Raw genomic sequence first — 27,268 nt, forward strand, 5'->3', positions numbered from 1 at the left:
GCCTTTGAAAATGTCACATCCTGACAACCAACTGAATGCCTGAATCTGTCATTTAATCTGTCATGCTTTGAACTGTAAAAAAAAAAAATAATAATAAAAAAGAAAATAATAATAATAATCATCCTACATCAGTTCTTTTCCTTCTGATTCACAAGATAGCCTGATGTAATTTTCTTAAAAATAATCAATTATTTTATTTAATTTTTTCTCCTGAAGACTATGATCTACTGTAGTTTTGAAATTCTAGTTTTTCAGGTGGATCCCTTTTACCTGGCACAAAGAAAAATAGACAAATGCCTGGTCTGACCAGATCTTGATGCCATTATATGCAGTGTACACATTTCCTACTTTATGTCATGAGTTTGTTTGGTGATCAAATGGACAATGAAGCTGAAGTTCCAACAGACTTTAATAATCTATAATGCAGAATCCTCAAAGAGAACCAGTCCAACACAACTCTTCATTAACTTAAGACCCAACACTGAACTCAAACTGAAGAGAACATAAATAGTTAAGATAACGAGACACACACCTCAACTGATAAAATCAAATGAATAACTATGACACTAAAAAGCAGCGAGAAACAGTGCAAAATACAGAGTCCATGATGGTGTGACAGGACAAGTACACACGATTATTTGAGACCTTCTTTCCTTTTAACTTATGAAACAATTTCTATTTATTTATGAAATATACTTATTCATTAAACTATTTAGTATATTTTATTTCTACTCTGTATTTGGCAAACACTAGTTTTTGGTTCCTTGAATCTGATTGGTTGTTTCAAGAGCACTGCAAAGACAGTTCTAAAATAATGAAATTTTACGCATTTGTATTTACAATTCTGTGTAGTGGTGATGAGGACTGTTCAGTTACTCTTTCTGAATAATAAACAGTTACATTGTTAGCTATAAGACAGTCACTAAAACACTAATTCAAAACACTATCTGCAGCTGAATTCACATGATGTTTCAGTAGGTACGACAAAAAAAAATGTATTCTATATATTTTATATATATATATATATATATATATATATATATATATATATATATATATATATATATATTCTACATTTAAGCTTCCACACTTGTGATTTTATTGGCTGAAAGGGCTTTTATTGTGTGTTCTATACACATGCTTGACTTGTGATATACTATATGTCATCTTAATTATATACATATGATTATAAATGCATTTTACTTATAATGGTAAACAAGCAAAGATATAGATTCTGAAATTAAATATTTAGTTGCACAGAGATGGGGATGGGGTGGTGGAAGGATGCTAGGAAATGGTCAAAGAACAGAGCTAAGGGCTCCTCCCAAACTATAAAACATAATCAAAAAAAGTTAAGCAAAGTTGTGCTAAAACCTAAAACCAAAATACGTTCTTGACTGTCTTAGGACAATTTTGATTAACTTGATCCACTTCAAATGTTGACTGTAGTATAAGTTTTCTGTCATCCTTCCAGCGTGAACAAGATCATTTTCTTCAGTTAGCTCCAGTGATGGGGAATGTAAGGTTTGCCTCTCTCATCTTGTGTTTTGATCACTGAATGTGCTGAGGGCCCGACTTCTTTTGGCATGTCTCTAAATATGAAGCTTTGAAAGCCACGCATCGTGACATCTGCAGTATTTACAGAAGATTTATTGATAAATGGTCCAAAAAGAAGGTTTCTATTACAAACAAAAGTTAATAATAACAAAATGGAAATGTTTAAAAGTGCATAAGCTATAATATTTAATCAAATAACATTTCAGTCAAAATGCATATTTTATATTTGGCTTTATTTTTAACTGAAGACAGAAATAGACTAAATAGTCACACTGAATGATCTTCTCGGGTTATGATGGATAACATATGTTTGAAATGTATATCTAATTCATATAGGCTACAAATGTAATAATAATAAAAAAACAATTATAATGTTAATTGAACTAAATAATAATAAATAAATAAAAACATGCAAAATTATGCAATTCATATGGATGCATCTTCAAGGGTCTTCACTTAATAATAATAATTATCAAATCGATTTTTTTTTACTAAATAAAATTGATTCACAGATCAGTATTTTATCTCACTACAGTACAAACATACAAAGCATAAAGTAAAGGAATAAATAATTACAAAAAGTAGAGCGTAAGAACGTATTTCTCAAAAAGCTGTGGGGCAGGTGTTTCTGGCTGATGTCACTGTCCCCGGTCACATGACTTGCAGCGAGTCACGTGATCGACGCTCCATTCTCGCCATTTTGATGCCAGGAAGAAGCACTTTTATACCACAGGAATAAAAAAAACAGCGCATCACGAGCTCCGAGGCCAAAGATCAGACACAACTGCCGCATCAGTAAGTAGGGTTCGGATAGTCGTGACAGTCGCGTGACTCTGGGCTGTTTATTAACCGGGATAGTTGTATTTTTCAGCTCATGGTGAACTGTAAAGCGTGCATGTGTGCTGCGTGCTGCTGTGGTCAGAAACGTCCTGCCCCTTTCTCACGTTTCGTCTCCACGGATATCACGGACACCATGTTCTCAAACACACACAACCTGCTAAACTTCAGCTCAGTTATCTCACTCCGATTATCTGATATTGATTTGCACTAGTTGTGCATCTGTCATTAGATCTGTCTCCAAACATCCGTTAACTCGTCATATCTTGTTATTTTGTCGCACAGTGTTTATTTTTAACCCCTTCACCATTCATGTTTTTTTCCTTGTCGATTTTGGCTTTTGACTACGTTACTTGTTGCTTTTCAACAAACTCATAGTATATATATATATATATATATATATATATATATATATATATATATATATATATATATATATATATATATATATTTCAGTGTTGCAAAATATAGGCCTAAATGATCTTAAAGGGAAAGTGATTTCATGTTAAATTATTTATTTATTTTGGACCCAATTGGTTTATATTGTACAGAAATACTACTACTAATGTGTGAAGTACTATAACATTTTCATTTGAGAAATGAAAAATCACACCCATGCTTTCCTTGTTATGAGTTACACAATAATTGCACGCATTTTCATGTGCTCATGATCCATGTGTTTTTGTTTTGATTCGAGTACTTCCTTTTCAGCTGTATGTCAAAAATGCAGAAGTGCTGTGAGCAAATGTTTTAAGAGTGAAAAATCAACTGATGAGTCAGACCTTTTAGAAGTGATTCAGGGATTTTAAAATATCCCTGAGGGATGTTACAGTCATTCATTATTGCACAATAATACCTGACAGGGTGATCTGGGTTCCTAGGTTCAAATTATTTATTGTTATTTGTGTTTTAAGAAATAAAATGTGCTCAAACTGATTTGCTAAACTGGTCATAGAACATCATGCAGTAAAAATACATCTGTGTTTAATTTAACAGTTAATTAGGCAATCGCTAACAATACACATTATTTAGATGCTTAGCACAAAACTTGGTTGCATATAACATTTAATACAGACATTTAATGTGGCTCAGAGGTGGCATGAGTGCAATTAAATGTATTCATGTTCAGATTTATGCTTTAAATGTACAATTATGAATTTAGAAATATTAAATGTTAAATTTAAATAACTGAAAATATAATTAAAAAAATAACTAAAAGTCATTGATTTTACCACTGAATCATTCATTCATTTGATTCTTTCAAGTGGCTGATTCGTTCAGGAATGAAGCAAGTGACTGTCTTTATAAATGGGGTAATCATGAATCATTGACTAACTAGATTAGTTTAAAATCGCATCGTCCATTCATAAACAAAATACTGCTGTGTTTAAATCGAGATGTGCAGTGGCTCAACTGTGTTTTACTGTGCGTTGACACTGCCAGCGTCAAAGTGTCCGGAAGTCATTCATTTTAAATGTAAGCCGGGGAGGAGTGTCCAGGAGAGTTTAAATCAGGGCAAATTTATGGTAATGAGCTATGACGTGGTTGGGCACCAACCAATCAGAACGTAGAAGTCCACTGCTTGAGAGGATTCCACAGAATGCAGCTCCGACCACATTAGTTCCCAAGCAGAGGGTTGATTATTGCTGTGGCGCGTTTGCAGTAATCTGTGATGTGATTTTTTATTTTATTTTTTATTAAAAATGATACGTGGACCAAGGTGTCTGAGATTGTTCATGTTTCTGGTGAGTTGCTGCTGTGTAGTAATGATATAAGAATAATAATCTAATGATATAATAAATAATACTTGGCTATAGTAGTCCCAGTTTGCTTTTAAACAAATTTTCTTGATTATACGTACATTAAGTAATGTCTATACTTGATTATATTTACATAAGTAACATTTTCAATGCAGGAATTTTACTTGCATCAGAGTATTTTTAGAGTGCTTTATGCATTATTAGGTTAAGAACCTTAATACTTCGTCCACATCAATATTGAATATGTTTGACACTCGACGGCGGCGGTGTGAACGCACAGTTAGTTAACTATTTTCAACGACAAAATCAGACAGTAGTGTTCTAGTCAAATTAGTCACTTAATATTAACTTCTTGTTTATTTAACTGTTGTATTAAATCAGTATCCCATTTACAAAATCATTAAAAGCTGTCACTCATCTTGGTTTGTGATCTCAAATTTATAATCAATGAAACTCTGTGCACTGCCCAATGCATCTCTTATTTACACCCTGTCTACTTTGCTTATGAAATGATTCGTTAGATATATCTGTGATATATTACTCAATGCCCCAAAAACACGTAGAAACCTTTGAAAGTCTCTTGATAGCAATCACAAATATGTTGATAATCTGGTCAGTCGCAGTGGTGCTCCTAAATAATTTTTCATAGTCGCACGCAGTAGTTTTCTGTCGCACCGTAGAGCCCTGGTATCGCGAGTTATGTAATCTGATTACTTTTCCCAAGTAACTAGTAAATACATTGCTTTTATGCATTACTAGGAATGCATTATTTTTTTAATTTACAATGAAATATCTGAGTTACTATTTCAAGTAAGTAACATAAGTTACTTTGTTTACCCATTTATTGACTGACATCTCTCCTGTTCCCATGTTGAGAGAATCCGGGAGTAAGTGCAGAGGCATTGTGTGTGCTGTGTAAACATAATGTTAATGTAGTTCTAGACCAGTGTCATAGCTCTTGGGTGCCCACCCTCCCCCACAGTTAAAAAATACATGAATGGTTTTTCTTATCGTCAGTTCCAAAGTGAAAAAAGTCAATATCAGTTAATTAGGTGTACCAAACAATCATTAAGCAAAGAAAAAATAAATCTCTTACACACAGACAGAGAGCGAACCAACTGCAGGGTAAGGCTAAAGTAGCCTAATGTTAGTGTAGCTTAATCTATTAACTACACACACCATGAACTTGTCTGTTTAGACAACAATACCATTGCATCCATAAACTCAACAGAATCGTGTGTGATTAGTTATAATGCGCAATGCTGTAAAACGAGTAAACAGAAACATGATGTAATGTGAGAAGGCCTAGGCTAATTAAAGATATTTACACTTTTATTTTAAAATCCATTTTCACTTATTTTATGTTTCAAGTATTATACTTTTGAATTAAAAAAAAACGGGGGCCTTTTCAGGTTCAAATTAAACAAGCGGGACTCGGCTCTCATTCATTCAACAGTTGACCGTCTGTCATTCAAGATTTAGCGAACCAAATTTGCTAACAATGTGGGAAAACAGCTTAAACTTAAAAAGGGTGAAATAACAGTACCTTTACCCTCCGCGGTAGATGGTTGGGACGATGGCCTCTTATCACATATGGTAGCATTTTTATTTATTTTGTAGATTCAGTAACTTAAGTTCCACCGCTTGAACTTTACCCAGGAACTAGTGACTTTGGGCTGGTACTCCAGTAAAATATTACTGTTATTGTGTAGTTTAAAAAGTATTTCAGGTGAGAATTAAAACTCAAATTTAATTCAAGTTTATTTGTATAGCGCTTTTTACGATACAAATCATTACAAAGCAAGTTTACAGAAAATTAAGTTTCCATAATATTTAGTAGTAGCTAATAAGTGGTGACTGTCAGTTTATGTGCATATGACAGGATTTTTCTAAAAAATTAATACAAGACGTTGTCAACCAGACGATGAATATTATTAACAGCAATTATTATATGATGCAGTAGAAATATTTGTTAGTTCTGTATGTTGTTTCAGTTGTTTTCAAATGCAGTTTATTTATAAAGACCATGCCTATTTAAAAATGTCTCGACTAGGCTAGTCCTTCTACCATTTGCCGCTGGCCCTGATGTCTCTTTTTACATAAAATATAATTTGTTAAATCTAGCAGGTAATCTTTGATCTTTATTCAATTAATATAGTAATATGTTTAAATGAAAACGAAAGGAGGAAGTGATGTTTGATATCATATTTTGTCATATTGTAAATATACAGTGAGTAAAATTGCAGTAGCCAAGGCGAGCTGACTAATGTTATCAAATATGCTGCTGTTTTCAGAATTACCGGAAACTCCTGAGTCGAACTCACAAAGTCTAAATTACAGAGGATGTCCAAAATTTGCGTACTTTTTATTGAGAAATGCAGGCAGACCTATGTCACCAGACTATTTGCCTAATCTTCATGGTACTTTTGACCGCGGTGGAAATGCAGAAAGCAACATGTATAGGTCTAAAATAAATGAAAAATTTCCAGGTAATTTTGGTGGAAACCCGGCATTAGCCTGTAATGGTAAGGTGATGAACAATTTGAAAAGCTCAGAGGCGTTTCAGTATCTACACATTGATGAAGGCGGTCAGGTGTTATTTAAGGATGTCGGAAACGACCTTATGATTCTAAAAGTGGACATTGAGCCGATCTACAGCCTACACATACATGTTAGATCATAAGGCTTGGGTGCTAGTATCAGTGACAGATAACATCTTGTTTTGCAGTGCCAGGATGCTCTTGTAGTCATCCAGCAGAACTTTTGTGGAAGGTCAGTAAGGACAATTAAGGGCACAAAAATTATTTACTGTATTGTGATATTATTAAGTAATAAATGTACTAAACTGAAATGTTTGTCTTCAAATCTTTAGTCTAAGACTGCTGGATGATCAAATGAGCTCACAAAGCACTAGGGATTCACCGAAATGAAAATTCTGGGCCAAAAACTGAACATTTTAGATGTACTTGGCTGAAGACCGAAACTGAAAATGCTTTGTAATAATTAGCCTAATTATTATTTTTAAATAATATAAAGTAATTTTGTAGGAATTTTAATGAAAGTGGCACACACACACACACACAACTTTGAACAGAAATTATATTAAATATCAATACATCATTTTTTTTTACTCAGTATTATCAGAGCATTTGAGCAGATCAGTGAATGAGAGGGTAGCTAATTTTTTGCATGTTTATTTTTCATGCTCCAGGAATGGAGGACAGTAGTGGAGTTGCTGTCCTTGTGCCTCACTCTAGAGTCCAGCGGAATACCGTCTTCATTCCCGACAGATGTCTTCATGGTGCCGAGGACCAGCAACGACAGCAGCAAAAGCAGGCTGCCGACTCTCTTATTCAGGTCATTGAGAAGCTCAGCAAGATCGTGGAAAAGCAGCCCAAACGATGCTCTGTCTCTGGGAAAAAGAAACCCTTGATGACCTCTGCTTCTGTACCAGTTCCAGACAGCAGGGACAGCACTGAGGGGCTCACACCTTGTAAGAGATCAAGAGAACAAAGAGACGACCGCCCGACATCCAGCAGCACACCTGGGAACATTTTGGAACCTGAAGCTTCAAGTTTAGGCACTCGGACGGTCACCTGCTACCAGTGCAGTATGTGCCGATTTGTCTCCCCTACATTGGAGCTGTTGAAAGAGCATCTACTGCTTCATGACGAGCAGCACAGTGAACTCATCCTAATGTGCTCAGAGTGCCAGTTCACTTCAAACCATCAAGAGGAGCTGGTGGCACATATAAGACTCCACCTGGAGGAGGGCGATCATGCCAGACACATCCTAGATGAACAAGAGATCGCATCGGCAAGGAGCGCTCACCAAAGGATGGCAGTTTTGACGGTGAGCAATATGGAAACAGACAAGACGTCTACACCAAAGAAGTGGTACAGCTTTGAGCAGGGCAGGTACCGTTGTCTCATCTGCAACTATGAGTGCAGACAACAGCGGAATCTGAAGACCCATGCATGGAAACACGCTGGCTTGGTTGACTGCTCGTACCCCATATTTGAAGACGAGACAGACTGTCCTGATACTTTACAAAGCACCAGTTCTCATTTGATTCCAGCAGGTAGGGAGGATACAATTGTAGTACTCGCAGCAGTTGGAGGAAAACCTCAGGCGATTCATGGCTCCTCCAGTATCCAGCTAGAGCTGTGTGCTTCACCAGAAGTGAGGTGTCATGGGGAGAAAGAAGGTCTGAAAACAGTGGAGACCAAACTCCCATTGATTAGTCAAGTTTTAACTCTTAAAGACCCAGAGGAGCCCTTGGTGGAGGTGCAGGTGACACCAGAAGCACAAATGGAGCTGGAGTTGGAGACTGAGAGCCAACAGGCAAGCTCCGACAGTCTCCTGTCCTCCGCACAGAAGATTATCAACTGCAGTGGTAACAGCGCTGGCCACATCAACGTCATCGTGGAACGCCTTCCCTGTGCAGAGGAACCAGTGTCCAGCAAACCTCTGCTCCTCAGCCCAGATGTAGAAGGAGACAAGACCCTTCTTTCCTCTGAGGAGACAGATTTAGAGAGCCAGCACCTCCCTGTATACTACAAACAAAAGGAGGAGGTTGTGATTGGCTGGAATGGAGAAGATCGACAACAGGAGAAAGACTCTGTGTCATTGGGTTCTCCCTCTGATGAAAACGTGCCACCGGTTCGGAGGAGGACTTACTCCGAGTCACTTCGGCTGCATTCTTTGGCAGCCGAAGCATTGGTGGCCATGCCCATGAGGGCCCCAGAGCTCAGCAAAACCACTGCAAAAGATATCCATGACTGGAGTACTCAAAGCCCTGACACAGGCCAGAGAATTATGGAGATTGCTGATCGCACCAACCTTAAGGCGTCTTCAGGAGAACTCGGCGCTGCAGTTGGAGATGTAGGGGCGCATCTTAACATTGGCTTCCAGAGTTCAAAAGATTCTCAAGATGTGCTGGTCGAGGGACCCTCCAAAGCTGGAATCAGCATGTCTCTTTTGACTGTCATTGAGCGCCTGCAAGAGCGTTCAGACCAAAACACTTCAGACGAGGACATTCTGAAGGAATTGCAGGACAATACCCAAAGCCAACATGTAGGCGATGTTCCTGGGTGTGCTGCTGTGCCTAGTGATATTTCCACTACAGACGGTCTGGTGGAATATATTGCTGGGAGCGAAAGGCCCTACCGCTGTCGACTGTGCCTGTACAGCAGCGGAAACAAGGGTTACATAAAACAGCACCTACGTATACATAGACAGAGACTGCCCTACCAGTGCCCCATCTGTGAACACGTCGCCTGTGACAGCAAGGACCTGGAGTGTCACATGATCCACCACTTCAAACCTCGCATGTACAACTGCAAACAGTGCACTGAGAGGTTCCACTTCAAGGTGAGGAGAAAAAAAAATATCTTTTTTTTAAGTTTCATGGAAATAAGCATAAGAAAGTAATTTCATAGAATATACCTCTATTGTAATGAACGATATTTAATTGGGTCTGTCTAGTAGCTAATTGGGTCTGTCATTACCCCATTTAACTTAATTCATACCAAAAAAAAGATTGTCATTTACTCTAATTTTGTATGCCTTTTTTTTTCTGCACAACAGAAATTATTTTGAAGATTTTTAATATGTTTTGTTTATACAATGAAAGTAGGTGGGTCCAAAACTGAAATGGAAAAAAAAAAATTGTGGTTTAAATGCTCTTCTCTTTAGAAGAAACACAATTAATTGTGCATAGCCTATATTGTATTGATGTAATAAAATAGACTACATAATCTGCTTGATTTGAACTTCATTGAATTTTTTTTTGCATTTCCTGGTAGGCAATGCATATTTAAGTAAGTCCCAACTGTTCTGAGTCTGGAGCAAGTATTAATTGTACCCCATGTAGATTGTATACTAGAGTTCCTTATATTGGAATGCACTGCTCTCCTCTCCCTTGCTTTCTGCTTTATTAATAAACCTCCTCCTTATGAAGCACTGATGATGGTTTTATTAATACCTCATTCAGAGTCAGCTGAGAAACCACGAGAGAGAAGGGCATGGGATAGGCGACGATAGCAGCACACTGACCCATGTTGCTGAAAGCACAACAATCATTGAAGAGTCAGCCAAGATAACAGATGAAGGTGAGACCTGAACAAATCTCCTGTGCTACCCAATGAAACAAAAACTGTTTTCTTAAACCTACTTATAGTCGTGATGAAATGGATGTATATTTGATTTTAACAGATTATCGTGAGAGAAATAAACGTAGGGTGGGGATTTTTGATTGGATTTTGAGAAGTTGCACTCACAAAAGAATACAAGCTTGCAGTCGATTGCCGAGGGGTGGGTTTTAAACTGTCTAAATGATTGGAGAATTCTGGCATACGTGACTAGACATAAGTGACATTTTAAAGTTGCCCAGCAGTCACAATTCATGACTTTTAAAAGCTCATTTTTGATGTTTAAAATGACATATTTAAACATCTCCATTAAAATAATTGATTTGTCTTAAAATGGCTTGAATGTACATACTTCAAAGAATTTGCTAATCATCCTCCACCTCCACTCAATCACACCAGCTCAGACCTGCTCCACTTGCACTTAATTAACTTGAGAACAGTAAATGCTACACAATAGCAAATGACAAATTTGTATAAATGGTTATCAGACAGCGTATTTATTCAAATTCTGAATGGACTATAGCAGGGTTATTCAAATCTTGTTCTGGAGGGCCAATGCGCTGCAGAGTTTAGCTCCAACCTTGATCAAACTCGCCTACCTGTGATTTTCTAATGATCCCAAAGACACTGATTAGCATGCTCAGGAGTGTTTGATTAGGGTTAGAGCTAAACTCTGCAGCGCATTGGCCCTCCAGGACAGGATTTGAATAACCCTGGACTATAGCTTAGAAAGCACACAAATTGTACTCCCCTTATAATTACTAAAAAGCTGTCATTCATCGCGATCTCATGATGTTTCGTTATAATCACTGCACAATCAATCTCTATTATATCACATCTGTACTTTGCTCGTTATAATGAGAGGATTTTTGAGTATGCAGAACCTGATCTGAACAAAACATCAGAGTTTTGAGCTCTGTGCAAGTTGACAAGATGGGTTAAATGATTTCTTTTAATCATAAACATGGTGATTGTGTTTATTTAACAACTTAGAACTTGGAGACATTCTTTTTCTTTTCTGATTTTTGTGTATTTCTCTTTCTTGCTCAGATTCGGCTGGTGAGCAGAGCGTTTTCAAATGCGATGTGTGTGACTACACCAGCTCCACATATGTTGGGGTGCGCAATCATCGGCGAATCCATAACTCCGATAAACCATACAGGTTTGGGGAAAATAACTTTTTTTCATACTTATAAAATATCAGTATAAATATAGAACCAAATTTATTTGGTTGTAAATAGTGGTGGGCCGTTATCTGCATTAACGTGCTGCGTTAACGCGAGACTCTTATCGGGCCGTTAATCTATTCTCAAAGTTGGGCTGAGAGCTGGGTCTATAAATGTAGTTTTGATTGTATAAATTGAATAAATGTAGGTTTGATTGTATATTTTATTTTTACATTGAAGACTATCCAGTGCTATTTTACATTTAATTATTTGGTTTCTGTACCTTGATGCATATAAACTTGAAAAAAAAAAAATTGGTTTTGAAACAGGTGTAAGGTTGTTTGCACCTTGTGGAATTAGTTTACAGCTTTTTCAAGCACTTTGTGATGCATTTTGGAAACAGGAGATGAGCCCATTTTCTAATGCACCATCTAGCTTGATAAACCCCTTCTCAAAGACTTACTGTTTGTCAATTTTATTTGGGTAACACCCAAATTCTGAATGCCTTCGTCAGAATTCGAATGAGCCTTTTTAATCTAGATTAATCTAGATTAATTTCAAGATCACAGTGAGATTAATCTAGATTAAAACAAAATAATCTATGCCCACCACTAGTTGTAAAAGATATGTTACATTAGGAGAACAAATCAGAAGGAATCCGATTTGGCTGGAAATGAAAGCATTATTAGTTATCACCACAAGGGTGCAGTGGTGCTTAAGAAAAGTCTGTGTCACCTGCACTCATTGTGTAAAGCCTTTATCTGCTTATAAAAGAACAAGATATTTTTCTCTTCAACGCAAATGCACATACACTCACCTAAATCACATGCAAGCTCACACAAACACCTCAAGGTCCCATTATGGTCTCTTTGTGTGTGGTGATGCGTCTTGCTTCAGTTCTGCTCACCCATGATCATTTCAAACAGCTTCTGAGAGAGAGGCTTCTTTTAACACAGCCGCATGATCCATTCAAGGCCTGCAATGTATTGCTTTTGCTGCAAGCCGTGCTTTGAGTTCAGCCTCTCTACAAACAGCCTTTCATTGTTCTTCAAATGCAGCCCTCCAAACGTTCAAACACACAGCTGCACACACAAAACAAATATCACCTGACCCCTCTTGACAGGTGCCCCAAGGTCTCTTTTCAAACTGTGGCCTTGAGCCGCTCAAATTCTTTATCCTGTGCCGCACGACCCCTCTAGGTGCTGCAACTGTGATTTCGCCACAACTAATATGAATAGCCTGAAGAGCCACATGAAGAGACATCCACAGGAGCACCAAGCCATGCAGCTGCTGGAGCAGTACAGGTGCGAGACAAACACTGAGCTGGTGTACACAACTTGACTCTAAGTGGAGATGGGTCCTAATCTTCGTTCTGTGCTATAGGTGCTCGCTGTGTGGTTACGTGTGCAGCCACCCACCATCTCTCAAATCCCACATGTGGAAACACGCTGGAGATCAGAATTACAACTATGAGCAAGTCAACAAGGCCATCAATGAGGCCATTTCCCAGAGCAGCCGGTAAGAAGGCCTTTTATAGTAATTTAAATTATTTTGTGTGATGTACTACTATTTTTTTTTTATTTTGCTCCAGGATGAGTGGATATAACTGAAACTCTATAATTATATAATGAGAGTAATTGTATTTTGTTTTTCTTCTCAGAACTGCCATCTGTGGCTTGATGTATGTAGCTAAACAAAAACTTTCTGGGTTTTTTCCCCAAGCTTTTGATGGTGTTTGGTATCTCAGTATTTAGGTTCGCTCTGAAATTGTAAGGGTTATGTAATTCAAAATAATCAACACATATTTATAATATCTTTAAGAAAAAAAAAAAAAATCTTAACCCCAATGGTAGTGTATATAAAAAAAACGCTGTGGTAATAGAAATATTTGCCTCCATATGTATGAAAACATTCTGTCCCAATACTTCTGTAAACATGTTTCGAGTAGTGACTTGAACAAACCCTTGCATCTAAATTTTTAATTAAAGTAGACTATTTAATAAAGCAATAAGCCCCAAGAAGCCATGGTTTACAGTGAATTTATAACAGCTAAGGGGCGTTGTTAAGGGGATTTTATGAAACCCCCCTTAGCTGTTATAAATTCACTGTAAACCACAGCTTCACAGGATTAATGCTTTTCTAAAATGGTTATTCCATATACCTAGTAAGGTTTCACAGCATAAAACAGAGCAAATAAAGTGTAATGATAAAAATAAAAACCGTATTCTTCCACCAAACAATGTAGATCCCACTGATCTATAATATAGAACTGGATTGCTCATTACGTCATTAAAGTGAAGCCGTGGCGCCGCCATATTGGTAATCCCTAGTGTGTGAAAACGTTCCATTGAATTAATAGGAATATTTATGATTTTAATGAGAAAACATCACCTAACAAGTCAGCGTTTATAAATATGAAGTATCACTGTACATTATTACAATGCGAACAACCTAGGCATGTAAACGGTTATTTTTAAAATGTCGGGAATTTCCCTTACTTATTAAAAAGCTACGTTCATTACAGTAGTGAGCATCATGAACATGATAAACATCAGACGGACATGACCTCAACACATATAACAAACGACAGAGTGTTCGTTCTGAAATCTGAATTTATTCAGAGAAATAACTGACTATATGCAGTACGGATTTAAGAAATAAATACAGAGCTTTATTTTCCAGATGGTAAAAAAAAAAAAAAAATATAGAGAAATATTAACAACGTAATTGCATTATTCATTGTAATATATTAAAATCCATTTCTGATACTAATCTGTTCATGTTTAATAGTTCCTGAATAATTCTGTTCAAAAAAGCCATTTTTGTGTTTGATCAGTTACCTGTGTCGTCAGTGCGCAGCAGACACACCCACCAACACGATTTAAATATATCGCTTAACGTGGTTCAACCAATCAGAATCAAGGACTGGAACTATCCGTTTTATATTCTGATTTAAGGAACAACTCTTCAGCTGTTTTTGCTACTGTACCTCGGTCTTCTTATAACTCTCATACTAACAAGTCTAACTAATATGGTCTTAAGGGAAGTCATTTTGTTTTGTTTTCTAAATCGAAGATCTCCAACTACACCTCTGAAGTCAAAACGTGAGACTGGGGTGGAGCGTCCATATGTTGTCTTGAGCAGAAAAGACAAACAGTCACCGGAGGTGGCTTCTGTTACTGATGGGCCAGAGGGCAACTCTGTGAGGTCATCGTCCCGCCGGGAGCAGGCCGTGGCGTGGAGGAGCGGCTCGGGGCAGACACGGCCAGGTATGGAATACTGTGTGCTGCTCTTTTGCTGCTGTATCTGTGGCTTCGAGTCCACCAGTAAAGAGCAGCTGATGGAGCACATGAAGCAGCACGAGGGAGATCTGATCAGCATCATACTGAGCAAGGAGCAGCAGGGAAGTCAGCAGCAGCCAGCAACACACACTTTTTAATACATACTGTCCTTGTAGCATTTCTGCTTGGACAAACAACATGCACAATTCAAAACCTTTTTTTTTTTTTTTATGTCAATCTATCTTTGTATTGACATTAGTTTCCGTTCATGTTATTGACTATGTGTTGAATTTCAGAGGATCAAGTAGTTAACAAATGAAATTGACTTAAGTCAAGTAACTTTTGTTTTGAATTATGCAAATTGGTGAATTTCAAAGGTTTTTTGTACCTCATCTGTTCACAATATACATTGTCGAGTCCACACATGAAAATCAGGCAGCTTCTATCGTTCACTGTAATATTATTTATCTATATTACTTATGTACGTTTTCCTTTAAGGTGGCACTTGCCATGCTGCATTTTGAGTATGGAGAGACAGATTTCTTTCTTGCTCTCCAATGTGTGTCAATGTTTGCATTGATATTTATCAAGCTAATTTATTTTATATGCATGTTCCCCTCCGTTATGTTCATACAAAATTAGAAAAGGTGTGTCTAGTTATAGTCTAATTATGGTGCTATTGGTCTTTTGCTCAGAAATGAGGGAGAGAGAAGTCATCATTGGGAACGTATCTTCAAATTGTATATAATTGTTATATAAACATTATATAGAACGAATTTAACTGTGTTCTCATTGAAACAGCACAAGTTTAAAATTGTCCCTATTTAAAAATGAACTCTTGGAAACATGCAGCAGAAAAAAAGGATCTATGTATAGATTATTTACTATTTTTATTATTAAAATATAGATATTGAAATCAAACTTTTATAAAAAGTTCAAATGCCAAAACTTGGAAGACATTTCTGTTTTCATAATCTTCTTTCCCTTTTTCTTCCAGTTTGTATTATTTTTTTTTTTTTTCTTTCTATCAGTTATAATTGTAAATGGGTAATGGGTTCAAAATGAAATGTATCCATAAAAAAAAAGTAGTAGTTTATGTGGTTGTCAGTGCAGATGATGTTCTGTTGTATTTTGTATTTTTTTTTTCATTTACACACACACACACACACACACATATATACTGTAATATTATTATTATAGGTTAATATCATTCTGAATGTTTTTGAGTGCAGTTTTCTCTTTAAGCTCAAGGCAGAAGTCAAGAGTTTGCCGCTGTCAAATGAAAAAGTAGTTGATGTTTTAAATCCTGAATTGTTATCTCCTGTGTGCACGGCATCTCAAGCACTTGTCATTGCTGAATATTAGTCATGGGTGCCGCTCCAAAACTGAGTTCTGCTCCAGCTGATCATGTTCCTACTGCTTGGAAAAATGTGAGGCTTGGGCATCGTGATACTACAGCAGCACCTTTATATTGAGAAAGCCTAGTAATTGAGATATTGCTTAATCACTACCTCAGATTTACTAGTTTTGTGCCCTGCTCTTTTGACCTCCAATTTAAGGCCCTTAATCAGACTTTATATGCATCATATTTTCCAGGGGATGATTTGCATACACTTAATGCTTGTATGTCAACAGTCTAAACTGCAAAATTGGCATGATTAAAAGGGCATCTATAATTCATTCAGGCTCCACACTGCCCAATGTATCAGAGAATTTTACTCTTAGGAATTAAACCATAAAAAATGTACATACTTGATTATTATATTCTGAACCTAATGTACTAATTTACAATTCAAACTGCAAATGTAACCAAAGTAGGAGCACGGTCTACATATAAATCATGTCACATGATTTTACCGGGACTCTGACTCATTTACCAGTATTGAAATAGGTTTCTCATTTCATTGTTTTAGCACATAAATGTTTGTTTCAGAGGATGTTGTCTTGTTTATGTCCATAATGTTCCCTTGCTACGTTCCAAGTAATGGCTTCAAAGAGAGATTGAGCTTCCTAGAAGGTTCATTTTGTGTCCCAGCTACTGCTTTTATTTTATTCTATCACTGCTGATGTAGTCCAAATTGATCAAGAACCTACCAGTTGGTATCCCATTGTATTCCAGCAATCTTCCAGCCGTTGTTTCTCACATTAGTTCCTAGAACAATTGCAATACATCTGGAATGTTTTCTTCTTCTAAAGCTACACAATCCGTTTCAAGCGAGATCCGCGAGACAATGGTGTCGTCTTTCACGATGAGTCACAAGATTTGGTAATCACAGTGAGGACAGCATCTCGGCCACAAACGTGCCTTCCATTTCAACAGCCTCATCTTTGAATAAGCTTCAGTCGAGTTCAGAAATATACCATAAATCTAAGCCAAGTAGTCTCCCTTTATCGAGTGCTTTGGTATCTTGGATTCTGTATAATGTGCCCTCACAAACTGTGTAATGTATTCGGACACATGGTACTGTACAAGTTTTGTATGTGACTGGCTGTAAATATTTACTGTATAAATTTTTTTTAGAGGAATTCTATTTTTTAAAACTTGTATAAACACTACAGAAAGAAAAAGGATCAAAAGAAAAACAATGAATAATAAAATATATATATATATATATATATATATATATATATATATATATATATATATATATATATATATATATATATATATATATATATTATTAATTTTTTTTTTTTTTTTTTTTTTTTGACTCGCTAAAATTAATCAAAAAGGGTCTTTACTGTGTGTAAGGGAACGATTGGCATTTGAAACTCCAAACAAGCACATCGTGTCACATGCTGCAATGCCAAAGGAGAGAAAAGAAAACTTAGGAATTGTATCTTTTCAAGTACAGAGGTCCAACGGTACCTGTTTTAATATTAGTGTTCCATTCATAATTATTTATTTGTTCTTTTAGAAAGTGTAATGTTATGGTTTTTGCCAGCGTATTTTTGGTAATAAAGTATGAACAACAGTCATCTTAATGTGTCATCGTTTGGTTTTCATAACTCTACACAACAAACTTGAAGCACTTTCTAAAATTTTCTTTTTCCTGCATCTCAAACTTTATCATCCGAGATATTTGTAATATTCTGAAAATAATTTTACTGAAATTATTTGTGTGAATCATGAGAAGGCATTTAGTCTCCATTGTCCTATTTTGTCTCATGGGCAAAAGTAACATGCTGAGTGTTTTATCATTTAACATTTGTCTTTTATACCTGGGAAATGTAAAAATGGGTGCTAGGTCAATTAGTCTAATGGGCAAAAACAGATGTGCTTTTCTGTGTGACTTGACATACCTTGCTTAAAATGAAATTAAGTAAATTACTTTCCTTCCTTTCAGCCTTTAATTTTTACCCATGGCTACTCCTGTGGCTCTTGTGACATTTGCCAAGCCTACATTACTTTATCACAGGCAACAACCTGAAACAGCTTTATGAGAATTTATATACTGAAAGGAAAGCAAATCAATTAGAAATGACCTTTGAGAAGCCACGTTTATTTCATCTTTGTTGACGAAGGTTCTTTCCACTGTCGACCACAGAGAGCTAAAGTACTTTGCAGGTATAGTGCATGAAATTGTGTAGTGTGTACACTTATAGTCTTGTATTTTAGGCTACCTATCTGAATTCGTTACAACATTACTCTACTACACCAGGAAGATAAACCATGCCATAATGGGTTTCAAATGTAAAAATCGCATGTGAATAGATTTCTGAGCCAGCATCAAGTGTCCACCCAACTGAAATGAGCTAATTGAAATTTCAAGCAAATTAAAACCAGCGGTAGGTATGAAAGCTGCTTGACTTGTATGGGTTTAACTTGCTTTACTGTAACCTAAGGCTGCTGGAGCAGCGATAAGCTGTGGATGGATTCCGCTCCTCTTTAGGAAACAAGTCTGTACCTTTTTATAATCCCGTCAAGTTACACAAATCCCTGACAGCTTCTAAAAAGCCCACTGATGTTGTCATTTACAAGATCAGCTTTTCAAAGGCCGCCACGTAATAAATATTTAGGAGATGACATGCAAGGTGGGGTAACACAAAAGCGAAGGGAAGAAAATACTCTTGCTGGTGCCTATGTGCCAATTCTTTTCAAACCTCCCGTTTTTGCATTGATCACAAGTAGATTTTTGTGCTCAAGCAAGTGGAATCAGGAAAAAAAAAAATACATGTTTAACTTTCATGCATGAACTTAGGAATTTCTTCCTGGTCCTCTTAAATATCAGGAAGCTTATTAAAACCGGCTGTGGCACCACACTTGAAGTACCTTACTTCTTGAACCGGACTTCCCAGGGATAACATGAGAGAATTAAAGCAAGAGGAAGCAAAATGAAGAGAACAACTGCAACCCACTTTCTCATTTGTGCTTATCAAGGACTAAGACCAGACAAAAAAGTCTCTTCCAAAAAGGAAAAGTGACAGCCGTCAAACATTTATGCCTTTCTTCCCCCATAATTCTCCTTTCAAGATGAGCTGCCTTTCAATTTATTTCTTACATCTCTTTGATAGTCTTCAGCCCTTTCATGTCAGCAGCCACATCATTTATTTTTTAAATCAAAAACATCTGGATACCCAGATGTTTCGTGCCCACTGTGATGTTTAACTTCTAGAGAAAATTAAATTGGGCTGTACAGAGCTTGTAGATCCTTTTACATTAAGGTACTCACTGGATATTCAAAAAAAAAAAAAAAAGTTTCTAAGTGGTGCAATTGTGCACAAATGTTTAAATGATGGAGACTTGCATGAAGGACATGAATAATTTAGAAGTTATTCTCTTTTCACTTGCCACTGCATGGAGAGCCATGGGGATCTGGTGTTTGATGTAATCTCCATTTCATACATCTGATTGGGGCCAGGGCTTCTGAGACATTCAATAAACAACACACTCGTCCATGTACCAATGGATTTTTACAATTAATGGCAAAATAAATATATTTCATACTGACACACTACAGCAAAATAAATAATAGAAATAACTGACTTAATTTTTTTGGTTGAAAATACAAATGGCCTAAGAATTTTTGCACAGCATTGTATAAACAGAGTAAGTGTGTGTGTGTGTATTGTCGTGAATACAAACAAGGATGTGTGTAGGTTGAGGCATATTTAGGCATATTCAGCAATTTAAAGGTAGGTATCATTTAGACAGCTGAGTGCTTTCGGTCTTCACTGAAGAATAGCATTTTCTTCTGTCCGGATCAGTTGTCTGAAAAATACACCATAGTAAGGAATAATTAAAATTGTGGTTCATCCAAGTGATTTATATTATTGCAGGTTTACTGATTGATTTCAGGGCTGTACGTATAGATCCAAAAACATATCAAACATAAAATATGCCACAAAAATAATTCAGTTTGTCGACTAAAATGAAAATGTACAAAGTTCAAATTATTGGACTTTTTTTTTTACCTCTTTATTTAATTTGCCTTTTGAAAGCTGAATTCTATAAAAAAAAAGTGTAAAGTGTAGATGTTCCACAGAGTCCGTCTGATCACTATCACGCTGTATTTACAGAAGAGAAGCAGACTTACCATTGTGAGGAGATGGTCAATCTCAGTAGTGTCTCTGTATGGACTCAGAGAATTCCACACAAAAGGATGATATGCTTTCCTGCACAAAGATATTTAGAGATTATGTATGGTGTCAGATGAAGGTGCTAGGGGTGTACACATCACTGCAAGATAAAGATCTAAAGGAATACCACTGACTATATTTGAGAGGAACCTCAGGCAGAACACATATTGGTCTGTGTGTGTGTTCTTATCTGTTTTTGCACATCGTATAAGCTGTCATGCAAAATGCACTACCGCTACTGTGGAGAATTTCCATTTAGTAAAACTCTTGAAGCCAATATTCAAGATATTCTCTAAATTCTCTAAATTCAAGCAAGTGCTTAAAAACTAAATTTAAACAAATTACCGGTTCAGATTTCTGATTTCACTCCATTTTACAAAATGTCCAAAAATTTTTTGTAATTGGCCTTGTATTATCCAGGATTTAAAATGGCTCAATCATAATGTGTTTTTTAATATATATATATATATATATATATATATATATATATATATATATATATATATATATATATATGTTTGAACTTCAGCAAGTCGTCTTCACAACATCTAGATGCCTAAATGCATTGAGTTGCTGCCATGTGATTGGCTGATTATCAATTTGCATTAAAAAGCAATTGGACAATTATATATATATATATATATATATATATATATATATATATATATATATATATATATATATATAAAGTGGGGCTCGAAAGTTTGGGCACCCCTTGCAGAATCTGTGAAAATGCGAGTAATTTTAAAAAAATAAGAGAGATCATAATAAATGCATGTTATATTTTATTTAGTACTGTCCTGAGTAAAATATTGTACATAAAAGATATTAACATTTAGTCCACACGACAAAAAAATTGCTGAAATTATTAAACTAACCCCACTCAAAAGTTTGGGAACCCTTGGTTCTTAGTACTGTTTGTGGTCACCTGATGATCCACGACTATCTTTCTGTTTTGTGATGGTTGTGCATGAGTCCCTTGTTTGTTCTGAACAGTTAAACTGAGCAGCGTTCTTCAGAAAAATCTTTAAGGTCCTGCAGATTCTTCAGTTTCCCAGCATCTTTGCATATTTGAACCATTTCCAGCAGTGACTTTATGATTTTGAGATGCATCTTTTCAGACTGAGGACATTTGAGGGAATCAAACACAACTATTTAAAAATATTCAAACATTCACTGATGCTCCAGAAGGAAACAAGATGCATTAAGAGCTGGGGGGTGAAAACTTTTGAACACGATGAAGATGGCCAAATAAGTCTTATTTTGTTGAAATATATATATACATATTTTTTTTTTTTCATTTAGTTCTGCCTTTCGTAAGCAACAGAAGATACTTGTATGTTTCCCGGTACACAAATTAAGTACAATTTACCTTGATCTTCAAATTCCAAAAGTTTTCACCCCCCAGCTCTTAATGTATCTTGTTTCCTTCTGGAGCATCAGTGAATGTTTGAATCTTTTTAAATAGTTGTGTTTGAGTCCCTCAGTTTAACTGTTCAGAACAAACAAGGGACTCATGCACAACCATCACAAAACAGAAAGACAGTCGAGGATCATCAGGTGACAGAACACAGTACTAAGAACCAAGGGTTCCCAAACTTTTGAGTGGGGTTATTTTAATAATTTCAGCAATTTTTTTTGTCTTGTGGACTAAATGTTAATATCTTTTATGCACAATATCTTACTCAGGACAGTACTAAATAAAAAATAACATGCATTTAGTATGTTCTCTCTTATTTTTTTTAAATTACTCATATTTTCACAGATTCTGCAAGGGGTGCCCAAACTTTCGAGCCCCACTGTATATATATAAGCTCTGATTAAGTAAGATCACAGTATTCACAAGCTTTGATGTTTTTAACTTCGTTGGTTTGAGGCAACTGGTTTCCTCATTTTTGTCTGTAACCATTTGATTTTACAGTGATCCCTTATGAAAAAGAAGTTTATTCAAGTGTGCTATTAGTATACTTCTTTATAACTAAAATAAAAATAGGAAAGTATGCTTTTGTTTTACTTTTTATGTACTTCTCAGAAATTGCCTTTATGATGTACTCCTCAGAAATCTACTTAAAATGACATTTAAGTATACTTGACTTATACTTAAAAAAAAGTTTAAATATATTTTAACTATAGTAGTCAACATTTGAAGTGGATCAAAACCTTTCATCAAAGTTGTCCTAAAATATAAAACCAAAGTGCATTCTTGTCTTAGGGCAACGTTGATTCACTTTTTTGATCCACCTTAAATCTACTGTGTCCTTGTGCTCCTAGAATCCGTGTTTTCATTATCATACGGTAGTGGGCACTAGTACACATTTTCTGCACAGAATTTCCAAATAAACATAAGTGAAGAAGAAGAAACAACAGATACTAACATATGTAACATGATTATCTGACCTGAAACAGCATTAAAACTGTATGGAATGTTGACTGATGAAGAGTTATCATTCTGAATCCAATTCATAGTCTTTTTTCAGCTTTTGGTTCAAAATGTTATTTCTTTTTTTTATTTTTATTAAACTTACCCACATTAAAGTGTTTACAAAAAATAAAATAATAATAATGCATGGAGCTATAATAAATTGTTTTTGTTTACAAGCAGATACTCTGTTTTTTCTTTTGATGTTTTGTATGTTCAGATATTCATGTAACAAAATATATACAAATTAAAACCTAAATAGGGGCACAGTAGTATACTTAAAGTATGATGTAAAAGTTCACTAAATGAAAACTTATGAGTATACTTGCAGTATAAAACTACTAAACTAATAGTTTACTGAGACTATACTTCAAACTGTACAAAGTATTTAAGTAGTAAACTATCAGTATACATATACGTTCACTTTTAGTATAATTGCAGTTCAAACTACAAACATAGAGGTAAACTAGTTGTGTACTCAAAGTTTGCTACTGTTATACTTAAAAGTATACTTTTATATACTGTACTAGAAAGTGGGCCAATTTAGTCCCAAGAAGTATAGAAACAGTACACTTACAAGTATACTACTAGAACACTACTAGATATTTGTATACTTGCTACATAAAGTATACTTAAAAATATACTTGAACTTATGTATATTTAATAAAATAAACTCAAACTATACTACTTTTAGGTAAGGTATGTGAAAAAATATCTCTGTACCTGTATTTTTTTTTTCTGTCAATGATTTTCAAATGACATTTTTACATTAATAAAGGTTGAAGTCGACTCTAACTCTTGTAAACTAGGTCTGGAGAATCATTTTGATGGTTGTTTACCTCTCAGGGCGCTGATGCAGGTGGACTTCAGAGATCTTCTGCATCTCAGCTTTGATCTGGCCCAACTTGTCTTTCATCAACTGAGTGTGAGTCTTGGATCTGTGTCTCACTGATGGCGTACTGCTAAGTTTCGAACGGTGTTGCTCCTCTCTATGGTTCTCACTGGGACTCACATCTGAGGAAACATGACCTGTTTGGCATCAATAACAGAGTCACATATGGTGGTTTGATTCTAATTACATAATAAATTAGGTTTTATAAATGTGCACGATTGTTGATTTGGTGAACACAGGGTTGAGTATGGAGCAGGCCATTGGGTCAGTGCGTCAGGGGCCTCAGACTATCAAGGGCCTCAAGAGACTCATCCAAAAGAGGCTGGGCTTCTGTTGCAGTGTGACCCTAACACTAGGATCTCTTGACATACATTGCAATCTTATAGGGTTCATGGTTACTACTGTAGTTAACCAGGTTAAGCCTTCCTTTCATACCACTTACAGTTCATAGCAATACTTTCATCTGTCAGATTGGTTCGTTCCTAACTATTCATTAAAAAAATAATAATAATAATAACATAAAAATTATACAGTTATACAGTCAAACACACACACATATATATATATATATATATATATATATATATATATATATATATATATATATATATATATATATTTTTTTTTTGGCCAAACAGACATAAAATTCATGTCTAAGCAAACAACGCAACATATATTAGAGTGGTGTGCATAAAGAGCCATCATTGAATATAAGCTTTTGTTTTCAAATCGTTATAGAGGAAAGTAACCGCTCCTCTTACCTAAAGTGGCTGCACCTCCTGTTTCACATTTTGCTGGCAGGGTTGTTTTGTCCTCATTTGCTGGAGTAGATGTTGATAGATCTAATTTAAGCAACAGAAAAGGCAGACGAGAAGGGTTATAAGTCCCAGTTACAATGACAAAAGATGTGGCATTAAGCAAAAAAACGCAGTATTTTAAATTTGTTTCTGAACAGAAGATACTCTTCACTGTAACTGATGACCCTCTGAAAGCAGGACCACATAAAAGACTGCACAGAGAGAATGTCTAGCTAAATAAAGCGGTGAAAACAAAGCATTCAAATTGATGAGGCCGTTTTGTTTCATTTCTAAACTCTGTAGTCTGAGTTTGCCCACTTGCCTTTTAAATCTTCCAGCGATGTTGCTCTGCTGTTGCTTTCACTGGATGATGAGGAAGAGGAAGACATGCTTTCAAAGGAGTCATTTAATAAAGTGTGTATACTAAATAAACACTTTTTGTTTCACTATAGACAGGAGTATTCAGTCTTACTGATGTTGAAGGCTGTGCAGTCATAGCAAACGGTAGTCAAGGTGCAGTCAAACAGTGTTTGCTGCAGGCGGAGTTAAACTGCTCTGAGCCTGCATATCTGAAGCATACCCACACAAACTGAAGCAAACCATGGTTACCACTGTTTTTGTTCATGGTAGCAGCACATTATTCTCACAATTGTAAATCAATTAAAATGTTATAATTAATGGCTTCTAAAACAGAGGAAAATCAGTTACAAGGATGTGGCTAACCTCAAATCACCAGAGTTAGCAAGTGCTGAGGATAAATATTAAGAATTTTTTTTTTGTTTATTACTGTGACTGAGCTTACGCCTCAGGTTTGCCTAAACACTGTTCAAATAACAAAGTAAAGAAAGCAAAATGCAGGTCCTCACTTAAATCCTTTTGAGGTTTGCTGCAACCCCCTGAACATGTCAGCCTCTTTAGAAGGGGAACCAGGCAAAGAATTAGGAACTACAGATAGTCTCTTATCAGATAACAGTGTGGGAATAGTCAATGTATAGGGCCTCGATCTATTGTAATGCACAAACTGTTCTTGTCCATAGGCTAACAAACCAGTATGTCAGTTCTGGCTCACCACCAGAGTCAAATATTTGTGCAATCTTAAAAGGTCCCAGCTTAATGCGGCTCTCCACTGGAATATGGAGTCACACCACAGCACCGAATGCATAGTGCTGGTGTCTGAGGCCAGAATTCTAACACTCCTGAAAGCATCTTGTAGATTTGCAAGTGAAGTGGACACGGATGCAGCATGAGATGTAGAAATGTTCTGGTCCAGTATATGCTTGGCTAGTAACAAGTCAGTGGACATCCTTGGTTCTCATCCATGAACCAGAAAGTTAGGTGAGAACTTGGTGTTAGAATTAGGTGAAGAATTGTATGCAAATGCAACCTGTTTGATATAATTGACCCATTCACCCCTACATGACAACAGTATGTTAGCCATCTGATCTGTCAATGTTCTGTCAAAACGTTCCACCATGCCGTCGGACGCTGGGTGGTAGGGGGCAGTGCGCGTTTTCTTTATATTTGGCAAACGACAGAGAGTCGAGAGCACTTCTAATTCAAACTGGCAGCCCTGATCAGAGTGCAAAGATTCAGGAATGCTGTGTATCAAAATGTAGTCCTCAAACAAGCATTGAGCGACAGTCTGTGCAGATTGGTTAGCCAGGGCATGCAGGTTAACAAACTTTGTGAAATAATCCTCAACCACCGGTACATAACGATTTCCTTTGGTTGTTTTTGGCAGTTCCAAAATGTCCACTGCGACTCTCTCAAAGGGTTGCGTTGTCAGGGACCCACCCATAGGTGGTTTATGAGCTGAACAGGCTCACGACGTGTTTGACATGCTGTGCATTGCTCACACCACATGTTAATGTCCTTAAACATAGAACACTCATTCTGGAGAAAAATGACCAGCAGTTGGGGCCCCGTTGAGCTGCTAAAGTATGTCATTATTAAGAGCAGGATGAACTACAACCTGAGCAACAGGGTCGCCTGTGGGAAGACAGGAAACTGAGCGACACAACAGCCCATTTATTTTAAACAGATGATTAACCTCAGTCCAATATTTAGGTAAATTCCAAAAGGTACCAGTCAGCTGTCTCCTAGGAGGCCTTTGTGATTGCTCTACCCAGTGCCGCACTGTGTAGATATCTGGATCATTCTGCTGTATAATAACAACATCCGCTAGATTGTATGACAAATCAAACATGCTCAAAATGTTTTCTGGACTTAAGGACAAGTTAGATACAGCCTCCTTTTCAGGCATCTTTCCTGCTGTCTCACTGTCCTTCATGTCTGGTGTCACCGGGAGGCAACAGTGGTGTAGTCGGGGCCTTACGCAAGTATACAGCACAGTGCTGCATTTGTGCCACAATGTAAAGTGATAAACAGCCCAAGTCCCTTCATTCATTCAGATGTGACACAGAATTATTGTTCTAGTCGTGTCGTGTGATATATGAAAACATTAAAGGTTCTGTAGTGATGTTGGCTGAAAACAGCCATGATAATGTAAACTGCATGAAGAGGTAAACTGGAAAACACCAACAGGCCTACATAGACTTGTCAATTCAGCACCATAGTAATTTACCATGGTTTTATTTCTAGTGACCACCATCTTATTAATAGGCCTACTAATTATAAACAAGAACTTCTCTCTTTAGATGTTTAGTTATAATTAATCTGAATGGAAGTAAAATGTTGATTCAGTAAGAGCCCGGTTAAATATAAATATCAGTGTCTTTTAAAAATTAGGCGTGTATTATTTACAAATAATAAAGTTCTTAAAGGGATAGTTTACCCAAAAATTAACCATTTGCTCAACATCATGTCA

General features: G+C 36.3%; 1 protein-coding gene across 1 annotated transcript; it reads left to right on the top strand.

Moving 5' to 3' along the window:
* Positions 1–2,203: 2,203 nt before the first annotated feature.
* LOC113051863 (zinc finger protein 507-like) lies at positions 2,204–17,322 on the top strand. Its single transcript, XM_026216019.1, has 7 exons — positions 2,204–2,352; positions 7,366–9,527; positions 10,150–10,267; positions 11,357–11,468; positions 12,672–12,776; positions 12,856–12,990; positions 14,548–17,322. Exons 2-7 carry the CDS (start codon positions 7,368–7,370, stop codon positions 14,909–14,911), a joined length of 2,994 nt encoding a protein of 997 aa, XP_026071804.1. The 5' UTR covers positions 2,204–2,352; positions 7,366–7,367; the 3' UTR covers positions 14,912–17,322.
* Positions 17,323–27,268: the final 9,946 nt, after the last annotated feature.

The sequence above is a fragment of the Carassius auratus genome, chromosome 32 (assembly GCF_003368295.1).
Source record: "Carassius auratus strain Wakin chromosome 32, ASM336829v1, whole genome shotgun sequence".
Lineage (NCBI taxonomy): Eukaryota > Metazoa > Chordata > Actinopteri > Cypriniformes > Cyprinidae > Carassius > Carassius auratus.